General features: G+C 39.2%; 1 protein-coding gene across 5 annotated transcripts; it reads left to right on the plus strand.

Moving 5' to 3' along the window:
- Positions 1 to 917: 917 nt before the first annotated feature.
- ranbp3b (RAN binding protein 3b) lies at positions 918 to 16,240 on the plus strand (the record flags this gene model as incomplete). 5 transcript variants are annotated; one of them, XM_080033736.1, is made up of 17 exons in its annotated part: positions 918 to 971; positions 4,117 to 4,172; positions 4,401 to 4,437; positions 4,540 to 4,617; positions 4,727 to 4,798; positions 8,667 to 8,732; positions 8,965 to 9,057; positions 9,305 to 9,414; positions 10,732 to 10,848; positions 11,174 to 11,256; positions 11,363 to 11,438; positions 11,553 to 11,649; positions 12,529 to 12,656; positions 12,754 to 12,874; positions 13,562 to 13,704; positions 14,693 to 14,894; positions 15,025 to 16,240. In XM_080033736.1, 17 exons carry the CDS (start codon positions 950 to 952, stop codon positions 15,066 to 15,068), a joined length of 1,545 nt encoding a protein of 514 aa, XP_079889862.1. In that variant the 3' UTR covers positions 15,069 to 16,240. The 5 variants fall into 5 exon arrangements, with proteins under 5 accessions (XP_079889862.1, XP_079889863.1, XP_079889861.1 ...); XM_080033737.1 differs by having other exon boundaries at positions 12,532 to 12,656; XM_080033735.1 differs by lacking the exon at positions 8,965 to 9,057 and having other exon boundaries at positions 934 to 971.
- Between the last annotated feature and the right edge of the window lie 1,978 nt (positions 16,241 to 18,218).

Consider the following 18,218-nt stretch of genomic DNA (forward strand, 5'->3'; position numbering starts at 1 on the left):
ATTCATTTACGTCACAAGATCATTGCAGATCTACTGCAGCCTCTGTGGTCCACATTAGCACTTTGACCTTCAGGTCGAGGGTAGAAGATACAAAAAGAGGCCTCAAAGCCCACATATTATCCACTTGTTTAACAAGCTCTGATCAAACTTTACATGACGACTGTTTCGGTTTCCCCAAATTACGCGTTTTATGTTGTTTTTCATGATTCTTTTATGAGCTCATGTTTTGTGTTATAGATGTTTTTTGTTTGTGCAAAACAAATTCCACTAGGAGCCTTTACATGTAGCCTAATGTCAACAAAGGCTTAGTCATCATCTTTAACCTTATCCTATCAAAAAAGTTCAGTCAGCTTGGAACTCTCAGATCTTCTAAATCAAACTGAAGACTTCTCTGTTTGCCATCTAACCTGTAATTTGCTTGTTTTTATTGTCTTTTAAATGCAATTTCCTTTCACTTTTAAACGTCTGCCTGTTTTTGCCTTTTGTTTTTATTATCTCCTAAATGCAATATTTTCTCATGTCTATATTTGTTATGACCCTTGTAAATCCCTTGTGTCTGAATTGTGCTATAAATAAACGTGCTTGCCTATCATAACTTAGATCTGTTATCACAGCAGGGTGTAGGCCTATTTAAATAAGGGCCTATGGAGTGGAGTTTCTGTAGTGGTAGGTGAGGCCATCCATGCGAACTTTAAGCTGCTCCTAGGGCTTGAAACTTGTTCAATAGGCTCATTTTAAACACCAACATAAACAAAGTGACGGGCATGGACAGACCGTATTTGGATCGCACGTGTATTATTACTAAAAGGCACCGAAGAGGGCAGTGGGTCGCACGCTGCATGAGATCGGTAAACGGCGGCAATGTGCTCTCTCTGCACACTGAAAACATCTCTGCCTCAGCTTGTGTTATCTGCGCGGTGGGTTGTGGGTGTGTGAGCGTCTAAGTAAAATGGCGGACTTGGCAAACGAAGGTGAGTTAGTGGCAGTGTTAGAAAAACAATACAGCTACTACGCCGCCACAAACGGCACCTATACACCGGGTGCATATTTGATAGGTGAAACGAAACTGCTCAGACGCGTGTTAACGACGAGTTTGGGCTATTTACAACTTCGCAGCGCTCACAAGACTACAAGGTTAGCAAACAGGCTAACAATGCTAAGTGGCCGGGCGGTGGGTAATACCTGGAGTGTCTCGGAACGCCCTCGTAGCGTTAGCACCCGGCTATTTATAGGCTGTGTGTTTGGCCGTTTGTGGTGAGCCAAAACATTGGATGTGGCAATATATCGAATATTTTAATGTCATAGTACAAAAGCCATTCTAAGAGCAAAGGAAGCATTCAGACGCTGTGTTTTTTCGGTGATGTTTTAATTGATAGGAAACGTTAACAGTACGACATCCCCAGTGTTTTGTTATGTAGCTAGGATCATTTAGGCGCGTAAAGAGAAAAAATCGTCAGTCAAGAGATGATGCTGTATCACAATCGCTTCTTCCTCTATATGGTCTGTTTGTCCCACTCATGTATGCTTTGTTAATGTGTAGATGTGTTGGGTACATTCCGAGGGGATCTAGGTGCCATAGCATTTCAGGCTAGATGACTCATGCGGGATGGATTGCATTAGCAGCAGGCTAACTAAGCTTGAGGGAACAACCGGTGGTGAAGTGTAATTGCTGGAACCGTCAGATGGTGCAAATGCTCGCTGCTTAACATAAACCATGGCTGTGGTGAAATATCAGTGTTGCGTGCACGAATTGGTACATTTCTAAGCAAAGCAGATAGGGTCGCATGGGGATACAACGCTAAATGTTAAATATAGGTTACTGATCACTTTCATGTTTTCTTCCATTGCTCGTGTTCCATGCACAAACGGATTGTATAAGCGATAAGGGATTGTTGTTGTTGGAGATAGTGATTGTCGGTCCAGTAAACAATCCTTGGTATGTGCTGTCGGATGTTTATCTGCATGTATACTTGTCCCCGGCGCCGGCTCGCAAAGACAACGATGCTACACCTGCTTAGTGCAATAGGCCCAGCCCGGCCAGAGGAAAACCTTTGTCTGCTAACATTATAGGATTACACATCTTACATAGGTGACAGTGCGAAGGTAGACGTGTTAGCTGGCCTGGGGGGGCCTGGCGATTGCTATTACTTATTACGTCAATATCCTATAGCTGGATAAGATCGCCCTTTTGATTGATTGCAAAGGTAGCTACAGTTGCTGTTTGGCCATGTGCAATGACTGGAAGTTTGATGCTTGTGTCATTCATTTTGTTTCGAGTTCATGTTTTTACACGTGATTATATATTTGTTTGTTATTTGGGTCGTTTAGTTTAGGTTTATTGACTGAAACATTGTTCAACAATTTAAACACAATTGTCTGCTTGTACAATTTCACACTTCCTCTTTTATGCTTATTTGTGACTCAAAAAACCTGACATTTGAAGAGACTACCAGGAACTTTTAAATGTTTATGAAACAGTCTAGTCTTAAAATGACCAGTAACAGCAAACGACACCATCAGTGAAAAGAATACTATTTTTTTAATTTTTATTATTAATGCCCGCCTTGCTGGGGTCCCCACAAACAAACTTACATAAATAGATGTTAAGGCAGTCAGACTGGAACGTCATGTGTTTCCTGAACAGTGCTTTAAAAGTTAACTTTGCTTCACCATTGTCATATTACCATTATTAATCTTATAGTCACATGTATAATATAGTATAACTGACACGATGTGGTCTCCCCTTCCCTTGCGCCAGCACCTTTAAGCAAAGATCTGTAGGACTGCATGCGCTGGTGTCTTAAAAACTAGGGCCCGACCTATATGGATTTTTGATTGCCGATGCCGATTATTTTCAGAGAAAAATTACGATAATGATTAAATCGGCCGATTTTTTTTAAATCCCCAAAATATATATTGAAAAAATTTACTTTTTAGAAACATTAAATATATATAAATACTTGTTACTGTTGATAGGTGTACAGGAACTTTGTATTTATTGAAATATGCATTATTTGAAAAAAAAGTGTTACAAATAGGTCTAAAGTGACATGATGCATTTTTAAACTCAGACATTAAGCATTTTATGTAACTGCACCCAACCCTCTGGAACTCCCTCCCTCCAAACATCAGCATCTCAGACTAGATAAACTCATTCAAAAGTCAACTCAAAACTCACCTCTTTAAGAAAGCATAATTACACCTGACTCCATTCCAAACCTTATCTTTAATTTGTCTGTATTTTGTTTTCTTTTTCTATAAGTATGATTTTCTATATGTATGATGTTAAGTGTCTTTGAATGACCTCCAATAAAGCACTATATACATTCTATCAATTACTATTAACAGTCAAAAGATGACCAATGACTCTGCTATTGGTGTCAGGGGGAACTGTCAAGTGTGAATTAATCCAATGTATTACAACACACCTGCTGCTGCTGTTAATAGGCTATAACTTTAATTGTATGCATGTAGGCTACTTCCGGGGCAGCAATGCATCTCACTCAACATAATTACTTGAATAAAAATAACAATAATAATAAATAAAAAAATTGACAAAAAATCGGCCATTTTTTGCCGATTTTTCGGAGTTGTGCTATAATCGGCCGATATATCGGTCGGGCCCTATTAAAAACACAACCACTTTTGTCCAAAGGTGCTGCTAGAATCAACAGTTCCTTGTAGTCACTTTAAATAAACTGTAAACAGTTGTGTTTGACCTCACTGTAAGCTTTACATATTTTCTAAAGGCAGACTATGTATGTTTGTCAACCCCAAACGCTTGTCTATAATACAGTTTGTTCACCCCCCATATTTTTTTAGATGACCTATGGCCTCATATGTTGATGCCTGTGGTATGTTTCATAACATAGATTGTGCATTTGAATTTGGTGTTTGGCTTTCATGCTATATGATTTTGCTTAAAAGTTGCACAACATAACCTTCATGCTGTTACTGCTTTTAAAAGAAAACTCTGGGCTGCAGAATAAGGAGGCGCCATTGCCCAATTTATTATTCTGTTTTCTTTTGTAAACCATGAAGAAGAATCAAACAAACCTGTTTCTTGTACATTTGAAGTTAGTGCTCGGATGACTAGCCTATATCTTCTCTTAACAGACAAGCCTGCCATAGCGCCCCCTGTGTTTGTTTTCCAAAAAGATAAAGCACAGAAGGTAAGTTTGTCTTTATTATTCAAGACAACACATATTATGATATATTTTTTTAGACTTTATTCATACTGATACTGTCTGGACTGCATTCTTGAAAAGCATTTATTGCAGAAGAGTTGTTAAGATAACGATAAAGTAGAGCAAGATACAATCAAGTGTTGCCTTTTTTGAATGATTAGATACATTTTGGGGATAAATATGAAGCTGAAAACCTCATTGTGTTTCTTGCAGCGATCTGCAGATGGCTCGAGTGCAGAGGATGGAGAAGGTAAATATAAATCTCTTCAGTAATGACTTTCTTTGTCAATATTATCTCTGTCATTGATTCATTTATCCTGCAATTTTATTAATCTCAAGTTACCATTTTCAGATTCAGATAAAGACGAGGGAAGCTATTGCCCCCCTGTGAAAAGGGAAAGGACCTCATCGTTCCCACCCCCACATTCTGGTAAGGGCACGTGGTGACTAAGCAGAACATTTGTTTTTTTCTTGGTTCTTCCTTGTGGTGTACACATTGATTTGTATGCTGAGTGCCATGCCTCTGTGCTACTTTGCAGCTCCCAAGAACAATGTATTCATGCCCTCAAGTTTCTGCCAGTCTCCGACTGGGAACTCTGACTCTGAGCCAGGTGAGACATCCAGACCACCTAAAGTTCCTCTTCACAGCTTTAAGTCCCCCTGCAGTCAAACTCTGTGGAAAAAAGGTCAACAATATGCCTTTTTTCCACAAGGCAACAAACGCAAAAGTAGAATTGGTAAACAATAACTTTTTCTAACCCAAGGATAATGTCAGAATACATTGTATAACGTGTGTATGTTTCCTCAAGTCATAACATCAGTCGGCATCAGTTATTTTGCATATTCCCCGGCTGCAAATACACACACTTCACTCGGACCAGCTCTGGTTAACTTGTATGTGGTATTTTTACTTCTGCGCTCGACTTAAAAGTATCTGCCTCTGACGCCTGACTTTATTCATGGGGAGAGGGAAATGTGCAGCTAAAGAATGCAACACACTCTTTCCTAAAACGGTCAAATTCCACAGGCATAAGTGTTTTATTCAGAATAAGTGAATGGAGATTTGAGATGAGTGTAACGTTGAAATGTACACTCAATTGAATCTTTTATACGTAAAATACATCTTATAAAATGGCTGTGATGGAAGAAACTTGCTCTGATCTGTGCATTCCCAGTCAATTTGGACATCTCTGTTTTGGTTCAGGCTGGTTTGTTATGTGTAGCTTCCGGTTAAAGGTCTAATTAGTTTTGCCTTTTTTTTTTAAGAATTTGGTTCTCCGCTCTTTCACGTCTATAACTGTACCAATGATCTGTCGGTTAGACGTGTCATTCACGTGTTGTAAATAGAACATGCAGAGACGGAGGTGAAGCCTATATTTGTGGCAAGCTAATTGTCAGTATCAAATGGTAGATACTAGCTTGCTAAAGATAAACGGTATCGGTAAATCCCAAGTAATTCTGAGAAGACTTCTTCATTATAGGGACTTAAGGACCTTGGATGACCCGTGAGCGTGGGTCCATGTATTTCTGTTGTGGATTATGAAAGTTTGAGTTGCCAAGTTCAGGTGGGCAAAGACTTTAACAGCAACGTTTATAATGCCAATATTGGCAAAAAGTCGAGCTTGATATTGGTAACGGCAGAAGATATTTTATTTTAATATGTCATAAAGTCGTGTGCTTGTAGTTGGCTGCTTGTGTAGCGCCACTGTAGAGGAACGGGTTATTAAGGTTTATAAGCCAGTCGTGTTTTGTGTTGGCTGGCTGCTCTTGATTCTGCCTTATTTTGTGGAGACCTTACACAGTTTGTGTTTTTTGAGAGGCATTTCTTTCTCTTTTTAAAAGGGGAATATAATTTTGGGTCTCAGTTCCATGCTAGTGCGACTCATTGCTGGGGGTTTGGGCTCCTCTGTGGGTCAGAAATACAGGATTGATCATATCACAGTAGATAGCATTCTGTTCACCGTCCCAGACAAAATATTTGTTAAGTTCTTCTGTGAATTTCATTGGAGGGAAAATGAAAAACTGAAGCAAAAAATGTGCCAATGATGCGTCTGATTATAATTTTTTTAATATATTTTATTAAACACCAATATGTACAAATGTGCAGGATGACACAGGGTCACTGGAACTGAAGAGTGTATGACTGCAGTGGGACTTTAATACTATAAATAAATGTTTGTGTTTGTGTGTCTTCTGTTAATATGACTTGTTAAAGGTTTTGCTTTGGATATTCTTGTTGTTAATCACCAGTTTAGAGTTGTAATATATAAATACCCTGTAAGGCTTTGCAGAGAGTAGGGGCCATCCAAATAATTTTGATGGTCAGTCAAATGTGAATAAGGTTAAGTTTGTTAAGAAGGTGATTTGGTATAGCATTGTTAATGCAACATAGCAATGACCTTGTAAATGTTAAGGAAAAAAAGAATGCTGTTTTTACAAATGCTTTGGGCTTTAGCACTGATTAGGGCCGAGGAATGTCAGGCTAATAAAGGCAGAGAGATGGAGAAGAGTCAGGGGTAGAAATAGATCAGAGGCCCTAGAGCCTGCCATCTTACTATACAGGAGTTGGAATGCGACACAACTCTTTGAGGCTGTACAAGGGGTTGCTGTGGGAACAGACCCTGTTATTAGAAAGGTGCCAAAACACCAGTACCCGAACCCCTTTTTAAGATGCTGTGTGTGACTATAGGGCTGCACAATATATCGAATTTTCATCGCGATGACGATATTGCCTTCCCACGATGACGTGTACATGAATGTGCGATATTTGAAATGTGTGCTCAGCTGCGAAGCAAATCAATCACTCCCCAAACCACTCGCTGATTATGTGCCTGTCCATGCTCCAACCTGGCAACCCCAGGTTCCCCGAGAGCTGTCAATCAAAGTCCAGTGGCTCCGCCCCCAAAGTGTGAAAATTTTCTGCCCGCATAGACAGAAAGCACTCCTAGAGCCGCGCGAAGAAGCAATCTGCTGCTTATCGCGCGAGCGAGAGCAGATATTTGCGCTGGTGCAATCACATACATCCCCTTGTTAGTCTCTTTTTTTGTGTGGGGCCGGATTTATAACCCATTATTACATGACACTTTGCCAGGTCTGTTATCCAGCCAGACAGACCGCTGTCAAGAGTATGTATAGCGAACGGGTCACCTAAGGACCTACGTCATAGTTTTGATGGATAGACGTCCACAAACAGGGCTACTACTCGTTCAAAAAACAATGGAATACTTTTTCAAAGCGACTTTGCATGTATCAGGAGAGCAGGGAACACAGGAGTCATGGTTAATGTCCGACAGGACTCCAGTCAACACGACGTGAGTACGTTTGGCCGCATATTGAAAATTAGCCTATACAGTAACTTCAGGCTGCAGCCCGCCATGTAAATGTGCGGCAGTCATTTTCTCCGTGAATTGTGTTATTGATTTTGGGGGCTATTGCTTTGTTAGCTAGATGGAGCTCTTGTTAAATATGTTGGCCGATTACATTTACTGTCTGTTTGTACAGTGTGCGAGTCTTGAGTTGTTAGCAAAACAGTAGCTCTGTGGCTAACGCCTGAGCCTTCAGTCAGCTGAAGCAGACAGTCTAGCGGGGCGAGTAGACTATTCCCCCATTACTAGGTCGTATCCTTGGTCGTTCCTATTTACTGGCGTACTGAACTACATTTTCATTACATAAGAACTTAGTTTGCAATGACTATTCCAGTTATTAGACAGGCTCTCAGGGTTGCTAATAACTCCATACAGTCAGTGCCTCGGTGTACACACGACCTGAAGCGAAGATGAAACCTTGCGTTGCGAGTAAAGGCATGAGAGGCAGCTACAGTTAACTAACGTGTTGCTGAGTGTTACCTGTCACTTCCCGTCTCCGTCCTTTCAAATTAAATTTCGACATAGTAGAGCCATATAGGTTGTGATTTATTTTATTGCTCACAATATACTTATTTTATTTATACATTGTGGGCACAATTTTATTTAGTTCAAAATCAAGTTTTATACACATCCATCATGCAGGTACAATGAATGGAGTAAAATATTTTATATTTTGCTTTTAGGAGATGCAATGAGGTCATATGAGGAAACAAAGATGTGTTATTTAACAGAAATGTAGCACAAGGAAAGGTTAAAGCAGTGCTCTGTTGATTTGATTTTGTGTAAAGTTTTGGTGCAATATTTTGATTTATATTTTCTTTGTGGAAATGCATTGACTTCAGGTAAATAATTATTATATTTATGCAAATATATGTACATTATCAGTAATATTGCATAGCCGATCACATGGATATGAAAGCGCTGTTATGTTTACGTGACAATCCAATACAAATATTTTACTCACTAAAATTACTGAATAATCGTGGTAAAATATCGTGATATCAATATTGACCAAAATAATCGTGATAATCATTTTGGGCAATATCGTGCAGCCCTATGTGACTATTGGATCTTTGTTTTAATGTCTGCCTTCTCTTGTGCTCCGTCTCACCAGAGGAGAAGCCTGTGGGATTCCGTTTAAAGCCACCAACTCTCATACATGGACAGGCACCAAGTTCAGGTTGGTGTTTTGAGGGTTGTTCGCCTTCTTCTTCTTCTTCTTCTTCTTCATGTAATATTTTCTCACACTGACTTGATTGAACTGGAAAAAAGACTTGAACCCAAACTTGCACCCTTTTTATACCATCCTTCTTTCTTAGAAATAGAAATGGTTCATCTAGACTTGAACATGTTAGACCCAGAACATCTCATTGTGTTTAAAAAGTATATGAGATAAGTTGGCTCTGTTGCAGGCGTCCCAAGTCAGAAACCTAAGGAACAGCAACGCAGTGTCCTCCGCCCCGCAGTTCTCCAGGCGCCGCCCTCTAAATCACATATAGAGTCCAGTGAGTGCAGCTTGGAGTCACCTGCGCTTATTAGTTGATTTATTTTAAAACATTCTTTAAAATCTCCGTTTTGTCTGATCATTTGTTTAACTTTGAATACTGATAACTTGCATAGTGCAAATAGTGAGAATGATCGCATGGTGTGTCTCTGCATGTGCCTTGCAGGCAAAATTTCCTTTCTAGGACGGTAAAAACCAACAACAAAAAAACAGTAAATTGTCTTTTTTCTTTTTCTTTTTAAATTTAGATTCCAGTTGTGGAACCAACGGTGTGAAAAAGTCTTCGGATGGGGCACCAGGGTCCCAGTCCCTCTTCCAGAACAACACAGAGCACTCAGCCAGCCCGGCCAAGTCAATGGTGAGGAGTGCCTTGTTAAAATCAAGAGTTTGATATTGAAAAATAGTGTCAGTCAGTTAGGTACAGGCTTTGCTTAACCCATTGATGACGGCTGCTGCGTGATGCCACATTGTATCTCCTGCCTGATGCTGCGTCGCGCAGCATTGTTACTTTATCTAATTTTCATGGCGTGTGCAACATAGAATGCACCGTCATTGGTTCAAATACACATGAGGTGGGTTTTGTTGATTTTTTAAGACCACGTGACCACCCAAAAAATGTGTGGTTTGCTGAAAATCACGCCAATCAAAAAATTAATAAATAAATAATAATAAAACAAATACGCCAGCTGTGTCGGCGATAGTGTATTACAGAACAGTTAGTGGCGTTCGGAGCGCAGAATCTAGGTCTACTATAGGCTACTGAAGAACATTACACAACACATTGCATCTATTTATTAACAATATTTATGAATTTAGGCTATATTTTGCTGCTCCAACTCAAATTCAGCCCAGCCAGGCGATAGTTAAGTTTCAGTTTCGTTTTCATCTCCGTGGTATACAGCCGTTTGGACCAGCTGATCGGCTCCCGACAGCAGGAGTCAGTCTGCGTTCCAGTTGTACTGGGAAGTCGGATTTATGGTGCCAGTGATAACTGAACTAAATAATAAAATAAAGCTATCTTCTCCTTCCTATATCTGTCTATCTTTATCCCTCCACTGCACACTCAGTCACTACTATCCATGCTAAAAGGAAGCAGGATTATAACCTCGTTTAGCACATTATTTTTAAATATTTTATATTATTTATTCTTTTTTTTTCTCCCCCATCAAATTGACGATTTTTAGAAAAATGTGTTGGTTTGTAAGCGCTAAGGGAGCATGTTTAAATAAAACCTGTGAACCTTAACTTTTAAATGTATTTTATTTCATGTTTCTATGTGCTACACAGGTTAGATATTAAGGTTTTGGTAGACTTTACAATTCATACTATTTTTTCAGAAAACCCTCAGGCATTAAGGACATGCATCCTAGATTGCCATAGTCATCAATGGGCTAAGGCCTCAGAAAGTGTGCGAAAGCATAACACTGACATTTCCAGCAAAACTGAGTATTTGTGGTTATTTTCATTTTTCACTCCAACGAGGAAGTATGTTGAGTCTCGTATGAATTTATGCAAATGGTTATATATCAAAATGTTCCCGTTCGGTAGGAGTACAGTGTATTTTTAAGAGTTCCTTTTTATTTTATTTAAATCCGTGTTAAAATATTGTTGTAAAACTTGCATTATATAGAACAGTATTAAGTTGACCTTGAGGAATATTTGGTTCTCATTTCAGAAACATGAAAATGAGGAAGATGGGGCGAGTGGTAACAAAGACGGAGGCGGAAGAGAGAAGGAGGGAGATGTAGCAATATCTTTTGTGTTTGGTCAGAATATCAAAGACAGAGCAAAGGTGGGTTGTTTTCCCTGACCTACACTGAGACAATGTGTGACAAACAAGAATGCATATATAGGAAGAGAAAGGGACACATGTTGCCCTGTTACTATAGTCAGTATCTATTTGTAGACTTACATTATGTTCATGTCCTTCCCTTGCTAAGAGAAAATCCTGTGTCATGTCTTGAGTCCATTTCCTGATAGGAGGTGCATTTCCTGTGGAGCGTCTTTGAACTTGCCACTCTCTTTTGTGCTATGCTATTTAATGTGGATTTGCAAACGTGTTTGAGTCTTTATGTTCGTGTCTTGCTTCTCCAAATGAAACAAACCCTTTTCTCTAGTTGGAAGAGAACAACACAGAAGAAAAGTCAAAGGATGGAGCAGAAGGCACTAATTATTTCTTACAGTACATCTCAACCCCAAGGTAACACATTGTGCCCTCCCTAAATATTTTTAGAAACATCTATGCAAGATAAACTTAATCCAGATATTAATGTGTTTTTTTTTTTCTTCTTTCCTTTTCGTTTCAGTTCAAAAAATGCCACAAACAGTACAGACAGTGGGGCAAAATTTGTTTTTGGGCAGAACATGTCTGATCGAGTTCTGGTGAGTTGATGCAGCCTGTTGAATAGTCAGCCTGCTGTCCGCCACATGTGTAAACTCCAAATGATTTTTGAGCTTTGAACACGTTCCAATGGTCAGTTGTGTTGTGTTTTTCAGAGTCCTCCGAAGGGCGAGTCGTCAAATGAGGAATATAAAGAAGTTCCAGCTCCTCCTGTGTCCGAGCCACCATCACAGGAAACCACCCCAGAGAAAGGTAAGAACACACAACTCTGTCATCACTGATAAAGTGTCAAATGTTTGGCGTAGACTACTAAAACATTTAAGAGACACTTGGCTACACTCCAGTTATAACCAAAGATCACAAAAACAAGACCAATGTTAGCTTGACACAAATGTAATTCATTATTGTTATTATGCTAACAGAAACGATCCTTGTAATGTCTTTTTACTTTTTCGACACGTTATTTGAGGCTTTTAATATTAGCATAAAAGCTGGTTGGGAGCTAGCGTTTGATTATGAAATGTTTCATGTTTGCAGCAACTGTGAAGTGAAATTAATCTAGATCACAAGAAAGCATCATCAGCTTAGTCTAGGCAAAGTACTTCAATACCGATGCGAGACCCAATACGGCACAACCTGGTTTGATGAATTTGTGTTTGTATAGACAACAATGGGAGCTAGGACTATATAGTGATTTTTGTTTGAGAGCACACACGTTCCTTTGTTTGTTTTCAATGAGGAAATCCTAATTCTATAATAGATAGATTTTTGAACACAATCGACAGTCAGTTATTGTACTTGGTTATTTTGTGGGCAAAACAGAAAAAGGCTAGATCACCTAGTAAAATAGCACACAACCATTTTTGTGGTGTGACTGTCCTCTCAGTCAATTGAAATTGGATCTGCTCTGCAAATGATCTGCAGCCTGCACAGCTCCTATGTTAAGTGACAGACTGCCAGCTTCATAATGACCCTCCAGCACCGGCTTGTCCAACATTTTGCAGAGAGTGTTGTTTTTGTGTCACCACATTGGTATGAGGAGGTCATTCCGAGACAGATACATCAATTAAGGATAAAGATCTGAGTACCAATGTTAACCGGAATGTCTCACCACTCTATATTCCATGGCAGCAGTCAACAGCGTGTCGGAGTCTTTGGAGGAGTCTGCAGCAGCGTACACCAAAGCCACAGCCAAGAAGTGCGTCTTAGAGAAAGTCGACGTGAAAACTGGAGAGGAATCAGAAAGCAATGTTTTACAGGTAGATGGCTGGGCTTTTTCTTGATTCAATATATAAAGTTCCCTGAATGTGGCAGAAAGATTTACAGTTTTTCCGTTTTTCCCCCTCCTTATTTCAGATGCAATGCAAGTTATATGTTTTTGAGAAGACTGCGCAGTCGTGGATAGAGAGAGGTCGAGGTTTGCTGCGGCTCAACGACATGGCATCGACGGACGACGGATCGCTACAGTCCCGTCTAGGTAAACATAACAACATAAACTTATACAACTTGCGTTTATGGTTTAATAATACGTTTGTATCAGTTACATTTTTTGCACCATTTTTAGATATTGGATGCTAAGCAATAGCATGTTATCCTGCTCAAATATACAAATGGACCTACCTTAGTTGTGGTTTTCATCACCGCTATTATTGCAATACCTGACTTTAAACACAAGGTGGAGCCCATTCCTCTGCTACACACTTCTGTTTACAAGGCATCCCGTAAAACAGTGTATGTGTATAACATTTGTAATGACGGAACATGGCGTAAGAAATGTTTTGTCTTAAAAAAAAATAAAGTTGTACAATAGAAATCAAAGTCTTTCCGAAAAGTTTTTTAACTTTTTAAATATATAAAAAAAAAAAATTGTTGCTTTACAAGAGCATTTATTTCAGCGCGTAGGTTTATAGCAGATAAACATTTCTTATCACTGTATTGATGCATTTAGACATAAACACTCTGCAAACTCTTACCCAACATTCTCAGTCACCTTGGGAAGGACACTTGCTGGGGTTGTAGACCTATTAATCTTAACAATTTTTTTCTTTCATGACAAGAACACAACTCAGATCATTGAATTCGGGTAGAATACTTTGGACTAAAAACAAACAAAAAGCCTTCTCGCGTCTGTATTTCATCACTGTTTGTGTTTATCCTCCTGCAGTGATGAGGACCCAGGGCAGCCTCCGGTTGATCCTCAACACTAAACTTTGGCCCCAGATGCAGGTGGACAAGGCCAGTGAGAAGAGTGTACGAATCACTGCCATGGACACAGAGGACCAGGGGGTCAAGGTCTTCTTAATAATTGTATGTATCAACCAACATTGTTTTTCACGTTGTTGTTTTTTTTCAAAGCTGATTGCATTTCATCTAGCTTTTAAAAACAGGACCTTGTTTACAAAATACAGTATTGTTTATGTCTGTAGAAAGTCAGTACCAGCTGCTTTAATTACCACCGTCAGTTTAAGCACAAACAAAGGCAGCAAGTAAAAGGTTTCTCATGATTCGCTTTCTCCCACTGTTGGTACTATGTGATAAGACCTCACCAGACTGATATCTGCAGGCAGTTTTTTTATATTATACTATAAATTACCAGCTTTCTTTTACTTTCTTAAACTGCACGGCCCAAACATATATATACTAGGTTAGACATAGTTCTGTAAACAAACGTACTGCTGTCACCTACTTATTAATTTCAGTTGGTGGTAAGACAATATTAAGGATATTAAATACTTCCTGCACAGATGTTTCACATCATAAGCCTTCCTCTAACTCAAAGGGCATAGTGTCTCTTTCAGGCAAGCTCTTAATGTGAAACATCTCCATGTAGCGTTTAGATGTTCTCTGAACTGCACTGATCACATGTGATGAGTATGAGCTCTGGAAAAGATTAAAAGACCACCCAAAATAAACAGTGTCTCTTGTTTTACAATTTATAGATGTGACTCCTGACATTTCTACCAAATTCCAGATCTCAATATTGTCAATTAGCGAATTTCCATTAATCAAAGGTGGAGTAAACCAAGGGGCCCACCGTAGCTAGCAACATGCCCGTTTTCAAAGCCTTACATGACTGCTTACAGAGTAGGGACGGGTAGCGGATCGTCTGGAGATAGTCACTGATTTTGACAATGTCATTTTGACACAAGCATTCTCCAGAATCACTGACTGATGCTCATTTTCAGAAAAAATTTGAATGGCCTCCTAATTTTTTTCCAGAGCTGTTTATTTGTATTTATTAATTCCTTCAATGTGGCTGAGAGTTTTCTCCTTTTTGTTTATGTATTGTCTTCAGGGTAGTTCCAAGGACGTAGGTCAGCTGGCTGCGGCGTTACATCACCGTATCTTAGCGCTGAAGAGCCGGGCGGACCAGGAGCCAGAGACCCCCACCACAACCATCCCCGAGGCCGAGGTACCGCAGTCCAACGAGGACGACAGCGACGAGGAAGACAATGCCTCTGCCTCTGCCTCAGCCTCAGCCTCCACTCCTGCTGCAAGTCAGTCATTTTTTTTTGTCACTTTGTCTGTATTTATTGTCGCTGCTTTTTGCTTTGTTTGTACCACCTCAGCATTTCAACTAAAAGGAAAGAAAACGTATCCGCCTGATGTCACTTTTGTCCCCCGCAGGTAATTCAGAGGGAGGAGAGGGCCAGGCAGCCGGAAGCACATAGCGGTCACACTCTCTCTTGGACAGCCTGTTGAAGATGCTGTTGTTGAGGCATTTTTGCTGTAGGCATCTCCATGGACACCCTTTGACCAACATGGGTCCTCCAGACCAGTACTTTTGGATATTTAGAAGTCTAGCTCCAGGAAATAACCCCTCGTGCCGGAGTGTCTCACCCAACTCGTGCAGTTCATCTTCTTCTGCATTCAACGTAATATCTGGAGTCGTTTCTTCCCTCGCCCCTCTCCTGTTTTGTCTTTTATTTTTGTTTTCGAGTATTTTTTTCCTCTCCCCGATAGCAAAAATAAAGACTTCAAAGCTTTGGTTTGGGACTTTTCTGCTCATCATATTGATGAGTGTAAGGGTGTTTTCCTCTACATTTTAAAGTATGGCACATGTTAAGACTGCAGTTTCTACTTTGGGACCTTTTTACTCACTCTACAGTGATACCTCTGGACTCCACACATCCAGAGGAGCTTCATTCAGTGTATTTGACTAGTCATCAGTCTGTTTGTTCCTTCATTGAGTCCAGCCCTCCTCCCACCCCCACCTGCCCCACCCATCCCAACCAGTCCGTGCGTTAGGTTTTGGCAAATGTAATTTATTTTCGAATTCATTTTCATGAGGCATCACATATGTGCTGTTTGTAATGGCTAGCCAAGACCACTCAAGTTGACATTAATAGCAGTTTGTTATATTTCCTATTGACCTACGTTATACTGAATAAAGGACTGAAACAATGCAGTTTCTGCTAATGTGAGTTAATGCTGTGAGGACAAAAGAGTGGGATTCACCTAAAAAAATCTCTAAATTAATAAGATGTTAGTCATTTACTTGTGTGGTTTTTTTTTTTACAATTGAGTTTTTTTTTTTTTTAAATCAAAAGAATGAACTCATCAGTCTGCATTCTGCATGTAACTGTTATTTCTTTCTATCTTTTCAGCATCCAGAGGGTTTACTGTGTTGATACATATTTTTTTATTTTGAAGATATACAAACTTTTTATCCATTTACATTTGGAAGACTTATTGGAATGAAGACTTAACTTTGTGTGGAAAATTTGAGTGATAACTGTAATACCTTTTTTGAATGTCATTTGAATATATCATTTAGTAGCGCACCATGTTTTCTCATCTCCTCCAACCGCCCCCTTTACAAAATAAACCATTTTGGACTGACTTCTGGGATTTTTTTTTCCTTTTGAAACCTGAGTTTCTGTGCAAAATCCAAACTTCAGAGTAAGACATCACGACTGCGGTATACTTGTTTGGACATTGATGGTCTTATATAGATAGTTGTATTTAATCAAAACAACAGCCAAAGAAAGGGGGAGTGAATCATCTGTTTTGCATTCATGTGTTGCATCTGGCCTACAGGTTGATGTATGCTGAGCTCTGACTGCACTGAGCCCATATCAGAAAACAACTTGCTTGTATGCATCACGCACAAGGCTATGAATATTTGATGCCTGTACTGTACCTATCATAACCTGACAATCGTATACATCCAAACTAGGAATATATAACTGCTTGCTCTCCCTATCTTTACTTATCTGCCCTTCTGCGGTGACTGTAGCAAAGTATTTTTCTACTCCGTCTTCTGTAAATGACTGGTGGTGGAGCGAAAGTTACAAATTACGATCTTACGATCTTCGATGTCTGGACGGTATAAAACATAAATATACCTTGATAATTTACAACGTGGCTTTCCCTGAGGCCTGGGAAGTAATACCCATAGGTTCTGTTTCACCTGTTATTTTGAACTTTCAGATCCCAGATAGATACAAAGTGATTTACAGGAAGAAAAGTTGAAAGCAAAATATGTAAAAAAAAAAAATGAAGAGAAAGCCAGATAAGACATGTGTCTACAGACTTCCAGAGTGACGGAGAATCTTCAGCGAGCTAAGGCATGATCTCATTTCATTTCAGTTTTGACCTTAAACAGCCAGACCAAGATCTGAGCTTCATTAACAGGATCGTACCTTTTTCTAAATCAATCTGCTGAATAATAAGTTCTGCTAAGGTCATTGGAAAAGGACAGCTAAGTTATTCTCGAAATTCAGTTTAATTTCCCAAAAAATTATGTTTTTTCCCAGGATGACCTGGGTTGAAAGCACCAGGACAAAGAGGACACGACGAGTGAAACTGACCCACAGACTGTCACTCACATTTTACTACTGTACATCCCACTCGAGTGTGCTTTTGACAACATGATTGTACAGAAACAATCAGTGCCTAAGTGATTACCACTTTGTGATTGATTAAATCTTTTAGGTATACAAAGTAATTTTTTTTTCATTTTTCCTTTCTCAAGTAATCATATTGTCTTTAAAATATGAAATCACCATCACAAAGTGTCTAGAATTTAAAGTGATACTGTCAGATGTCTTGTTTTGTTGGATAGAACAGCCAATAACCTCCAAATGGTCAGATAGCAATCATATGAAACTGTCCACCATTAAGCTGGCAGCTTGACTGAAAAGTGACTGAAACAAATAATCAATACTCGAAAATGGCAAAAGTTCAAGTTCAGATTTTTCTTTTTACCACACTGTCTCCTGTTAATGCTCTGTCCCTGGGAGCTTGTGAGTATACATTTTAAAATGTTGAGTCACTAAATATTGGATTATTTTCTTCTCAGAACAAAACTATGGCTGGACCTTGAACAGGTCATCTTTGTCTGGTTTAACCATGTATTATTCCTATCATCACCAGTTATCTCCAGGACTTATTCTCAAATCAGTTTAATTTTTACAGAGCCTAGTAGCACATAGACAATTTGCCTTCCGGGTTAATACAACACCCTCTGTCCTTAAATCCGCGATTCCCTATAAAGCCTGAACCATGAAATTACAGAACATTTTAAATCTTTGAAACTGGAGTTCTTTTTGGACCTTCTGAAAAAAAATAAACTTTTATATAGCAATTTGCATATATGAGTTTTAATGATATATGAAATGCATATAAATGACGATTGACAAGAGGAGATACCTTGACTGCTGTATCTAGTTTGATACACACATTTTCCACATGGTTTTACTATAAAATAAGTTATGAAATATTAAGTAATGTTGCATTACATCCATCCAGGTAACATTCAAATTGAAGTGTCAGTTGGTGCTACAGGGTTAAGGGACTATGTCTGAAACTTTGGTTAT

This window comes from Ammodytes marinus, assembly GCF_949987685.1.
Source record: "Ammodytes marinus genome assembly, chromosome: 9".
Lineage (NCBI taxonomy): Eukaryota > Metazoa > Chordata > Actinopteri > Uranoscopiformes > Ammodytidae > Ammodytes > Ammodytes marinus.